The sequence below is a fragment of the Alligator sinensis genome, unplaced genomic scaffold (genome assembly GCF_000455745.1).
Source record: "Alligator sinensis unplaced genomic scaffold, ASM45574v1 scaffold942_1, whole genome shotgun sequence".
NCBI classification, from domain to species: domain Eukaryota; kingdom Metazoa; phylum Chordata; order Crocodylia; family Alligatoridae; genus Alligator; species Alligator sinensis.
In genome coordinates, this window is record NW_005843153.1 from 281869 (window position 1) to 286962 (window position 5094).

General features: G+C 44.2%; 1 protein-coding gene across 1 annotated transcript in view; it reads left to right on the forward strand.

Annotated features, from left to right (window-relative positions):
• Positions 1–274: 274 nt before the first annotated feature.
• LOC102373694 (myosin-1B-like) overlaps positions 275–5094 on the forward strand; it is a gene marked incomplete at its 3' end in the record, with an annotated part of 31429 nt that continues 26609 nt past the window's right edge. Inside the window, exons 1-8 of the mRNA XM_006037644.3 lie at positions 275–294; positions 520–565; positions 1475–1710; positions 1801–1944; positions 3089–3245; positions 3971–3998; positions 4097–4217; positions 4304–4439. Of these exons, the coding sequence (XP_006037706.1) occupies positions 1507–1710; positions 1801–1944; positions 3089–3245; positions 3971–3998; positions 4097–4217; positions 4304–4439 (790 nt within the window). The remainder of the gene's footprint in view (positions 295–519; positions 566–1474; positions 1711–1800; positions 1945–3088; positions 3246–3970; positions 3999–4096; positions 4218–4303; positions 4440–5094) is intronic.

The window sequence follows — 5094 nt, forward strand, 5'->3', positions numbered from 1 at the left end:
AGGGGCAGAAGTAGAAGCCAACCATATTCTAACTAAGAGGCAGTACTTCTTCCTTTCAGATTCCTAGTCAAAATATTTATAGGAGATTTATTCACATAGCTAGTAAGACATCAAATATTTCTAAATATATCCACGACTTACATGAATGGGAATCATGCTCTAAGTTTGCCAAACAATGCTTTGCCAAAAATGTTTGACCTAAGAAAGAGGAGGAGGCATTTGCATGTGTAGATCAGACACTATAAAAGTTCCCCTGGGAAAAATCTGTTCTGTCTTTGCACAGAAAGTTCCAAGGTAAGTGAATGGGGGTGCCAGGGCTTGCAGGAAGGGACAAGCACCCTGCATGCCACACATCCCATTACATTCCTGTTCCTTCTAACTCTCATACACGTGAGAGATTGCTTGGGTCATCTGGGATTTAAAATTTGTTTTTCAAGTCACATAGATATTTTGTATTTATAAATCATCACTGGTGTTTTGTGCAGCAATAAGAAGGGAATTGCCATTTTTATTTTACAGTAACGGCCAGATTCCAGCTTGCTCACCATCCATCTGGTATCACAAGGTAAGAGCCTGCCTGAATAGCCTACTCCTTAGGGATAGTAAACAGTTCTCTAGTGTGGTATTTCTAAAGAGCAGTATTGGCAATCACTATATTCCCTGATATTTATGACTACTGTGAAAAAAAAATGAATTTTGTGCATGGGCTGCACTGCAAGAGGTTGGCAATTTAAAGTGGTTCCTCTTCAAAACATTGATTATGATTGCTTGGTATCTGATATTTGATATTTAACCTCTTATTGCACAGAAAAATTTAATGAATGGCATTAAGGGTTTGTCTGCATAGGCATACCCAGGAAGTAAAGTAGCCTTAATTTTATGTAGCTTAATCTCTAAGGTTAAATTAGACTGGGATGCAGATTTCAATTTACCAGAGAATCAAGGCTTTATTATGTAATGTGGCATCTGACTCATCTTAAACCCCACACCAACTGCCATTAGTATATAACTGGAATGAGAACTACATGAAGGGAAGTATATAACAGGAATACAGGAGAGAAGACATCAGAGGACTTTCCTAATCACTGGTCACAGTCTTGACTCCTCCAGGTCCCTCATTTAGAAATCTAATCAGGAACCATAATAGTTGGAGTAACATTCCCCACTGGAACTCTAGTAGCGGCACTTGATTTAGAGATCTGACTATGTAAGATGGAAATAAGGAATGAAAAGAGAACTATATAAGGAAAGAGAATAAAGACATAAGGGGGTTATCATGCAAAGCCCCTAATTAGTTTAAATGAATGAAAGAGCCCACTCTAGAGAGCAGTAGATGGGAGTGTGAGGGGCCACTTGAATCAAGGAAAGGAACAGAGGTAGCAGAATTCTGATGAAATATAAGGCAGCAGCATGCAAATGTTTCTGACATTTCTAGGCTTGAGCCATGAGTATAATGTATTTTCCCCCATTACAGTTTGCTGTCACTGCACCAAATAAACCGCAGCCATGTCTTCGGACGCCGAGATGGCCGTCTTTGGGCCGGCTGCTCTTTACCTCCGAAAGTCAGAAAAGGAGAGAATTGAGGCCCAGAACAAGCCTTTTGATGCCAAGTCATCTGTCTTTGTGGCGCATGCTAAAGAATCCTATGTGAAAGGCAGCATCCAGAGCAGGGAAGGAGGGAAGGTCACAGTCAAGACAGAAAAGGGAGAAGTGAGTAAACACAAGGAGCAAAGAGTATCATTGTGTTCCTCCCCTGTGCTCTTAACTGAGACAAACTGTTTTTTTTAATTGCCTTCACAGAGTCTCACCGTTAAGGATGATCAAATCTTCTCAATGAACCCTCCCAAGTATGATAAAATTGAGGACATGGCTATGATGACCCATCTCCATGAACCTGCTGTCCTGTATAACCTCAAAGAGCGTTATGCAGCCTGGATGATCTACGTAAGTGCAGGCTATAGCAGAAATTCGCTGCCTTTTTGGACTGAAGGTCATCCGTCAGTCTCTCTCTGCCACTTCCTGGCTCTTTGGTTTTTTCTCCTTCCAGATGCTTCCTCAGTCTCTGACCCCTCCATTCATGTCTTTCCCCCTTCTTTTCCTTCCCCCTCTCTCTTCCCTTTACCTATTGACATTTCACTTTCCTTCCCTGTTACTTACTAAATCCTTCCTTCATTGTGTGTCATCTCATCACCAGGGCTAGATTAACACAAAGGCAAACTAGGCACATGCCTTGGGCCCTGAGCTGCGGGGAAGCCCCCATCCTTCCCCCCGCTGCAGCGGCGCAAATGGCCCCACCCGCCTCTCTTCCCTTCCCCTCCCCTCCCCTCCCCTCCTCTGGACTTGCTGCCATGGTGGCTGCTTCCTAGCAGCGGCTCCAAGCAAGCCCTGTTCCCTGTGGGCGGCAGTGCCGGGGGGTGGGGGTCTAGATGGGCCTGGGGCCCACTATTTTGCATCGGGCCCACTAAACAGTTAGTCCAGCCCTACTCAGCCCCCTTGTGTCCCTTTATGATACTGACCCCCTCTCATCCCTCTGCTGATACTGTTCTTATTGTGTCTTCTCCTCCCTTTTTCATGGATGCTCCTCTCTGACTCTCTTTACAACTTTATGAGAGATTTATGTTGTGGGGAGTTGAGGGAGAGGCTTTTGTACTCCCATGAAAGACGAAGCCATGTTTTCTGGATGGATGACTGCTGTAGCTCATGGTGCAGATGAAATGCAGTCTCAGCATTTTCTCTGATGGTTTGCTAGCCAAGTAGGATGTGATTTTATTGTGTAACTAGGATTAGAGCAATCTCCCTTCCCTTTTCCTCCAAAATGTATGGCATGTCCCTGTTGCTAAGGCCAGCCCTTCTCCTCAGTAACTGGAAATAATCAGATGCAGAAACAGGGGAAAGGGCATCTTTTGGAATTCAAGTGCCTGCTGTGTTTAGTTGTCTTTGCTATGACGTGAGCCTGAGTTGCTCCTATCTTCAGAGCGTTTTCATGTGGGATTGCTCCACAGGTAGGAAGGCACTTGTTTAAACTTTGCTTTTCAGTTTCTAATATGCCTATAATAGTCATATTAAGACAACTGTATTATTTTTACAGACCTACTCTGGTCTCTTCTGTGTCACTGTCAACCCCTACAAGTGGCTGCCAGTGTACAACCCAGAGGTGGTCATGGCATACAGGGGGAAAAAGCGTCAAGAAGCCCCTCCCCACATCTTCTCCATCTCTGACAATGCCTATCAGTCCATGTTAACTGGTGAGTAACTCAGTCTCCTTAGAGGTGATTACATAGTACCAGGAGAAGCGGTGTCCTTGCAAGGAAATGAGGTTACAGTTAAAGTCATAAACAAAGTTCAAGGCAAGTAATGTGCAAACTGCATCAGAAGTATCAGGGATTCATCCAAACCAAAACTGATCCTGAACCCAACATCAATTCCACATTTAGAATTGTCTTAGTATTTCAACAGGAATCTAAACCAAGGTCTGTTTGCAATTCAGAAGGATAGTTATGAAAAAGTACTGCTTTTGTGCATCTGGCTCTGCACATTCTGACTGTAGGTGGACTCAGAAAAGAGAAGTGTGAAAATATCCAAAGAAAATCCCTTGCTTTGCACTTTACATATAGTTAATACTTGCCTACCAGAATTCTTCAACCCACTATGCCAGGAGTAGGACTACACACACACACACACACACACACACACACACACACACACACGTGCTTTTTGAACTGATCTCATAAAAATGTCATAAGTTGAAGATAGAATCATTGTTCTGTACTACCCATTTGTTGCGTGGAGATGTAAGCCACTTTCATTAAAAGAGAATTCTGTGAGATGGAAATGGTTATATAAGTTGACCTGAAGCTGACGTATCCTGTGACGCGCTCTATTGATCTCTCATACATTTCACAGTTTTTATCAGTTCCGTGGTGCTCAGAAACAATATTAAAAGTCACCTTTATTTTTTTCTCCTTCACAGATCGGGAGAATCAGTCCATCTTGATCACGTAGGTCAACTCCTTTGCTCTGGTCAATCTTTGTTTTGCCACCTGCAGCCAGATGAGCTGGCTGACTGTGTTCTCTGCTGCTTTGTTTTGCTTGACAGTGGAGAATCTGGTGCAGGAAAGACTGTGAACACGAAGCGTGTCATCCAGTACTTTGCAACAATTGCAGCTAGTGGGGAAAAGAAAAAGGAAGAGCAGCCGCAGCAGGCCGGCAAACTGCACGTGAGGTTTTGGAGATGCGATTAAATGCTCCATTTGTTTTAACACGTGATTTACAAAGAAATTTGACAATAACAATTGTTTTGCAGGGGACCCTTGAAGATCAAATTATCAGTGCCAACCCTCTGCTGGAGGCCTTTGGCAATGCCAAGACTGTGAGAAATGACAACTCCTCACGCTTTGTAAGTCTTAAGAGAATTGCATCTGGTCCAATTATTCCTATAAGTAGACTATGATAACATAAATCTAGGCTGAGAGTTAAAGCCATTTAAAAGTACCCACAGCAGCGTTTATGTTTGACTTACTTACCACATTTACCTGAATCCAAGACAACTTTGAATTTAAGATGACCTGCCCTCCCACAAAGCAGATTCTAGACATGGAAAATTATTAATTTATTAAAATTTTCCATATCTAGACTTGAATTAGTGGAAAGTTATCTTAAATTCACCCCCCTCCCACAACTATGGCAGAGAAAGCACTGGCAGCGGGCAAGGGGCCAAATCCTGCCCCTTGCCCCTTATTCTTTGCCCCCTTGCCTGCTGTGCTTGCTGCCCTTCTCCCTGTCCCCTCTGCCATTTGCCCCCCATAGTGCCTGCCCCCTCACCCCTTGCCCCCAGCTTTCTGCCTCCTGCCCCTTACCCCACCATTTATGTGTTTCATCTCCCCCACACCTCTTCCTCTGCCACTTATCTTTGGAGGAGTTTTGGCTGTCTCTGGTTCTGGCTCTGGGGAAGACAGCAGTGGTGGCTTCCTGGCCCTAGCCCCCCCCACCAGTCAAAAATAGCGGAAGCAGTTTTGGGCCTAGCTATGGCTGGAGCCAGAGTGTAAGGGAAGTTGGGGAGGAGAGGCTGGAGGGGCTAGCAAGTTTTTCCCCCTA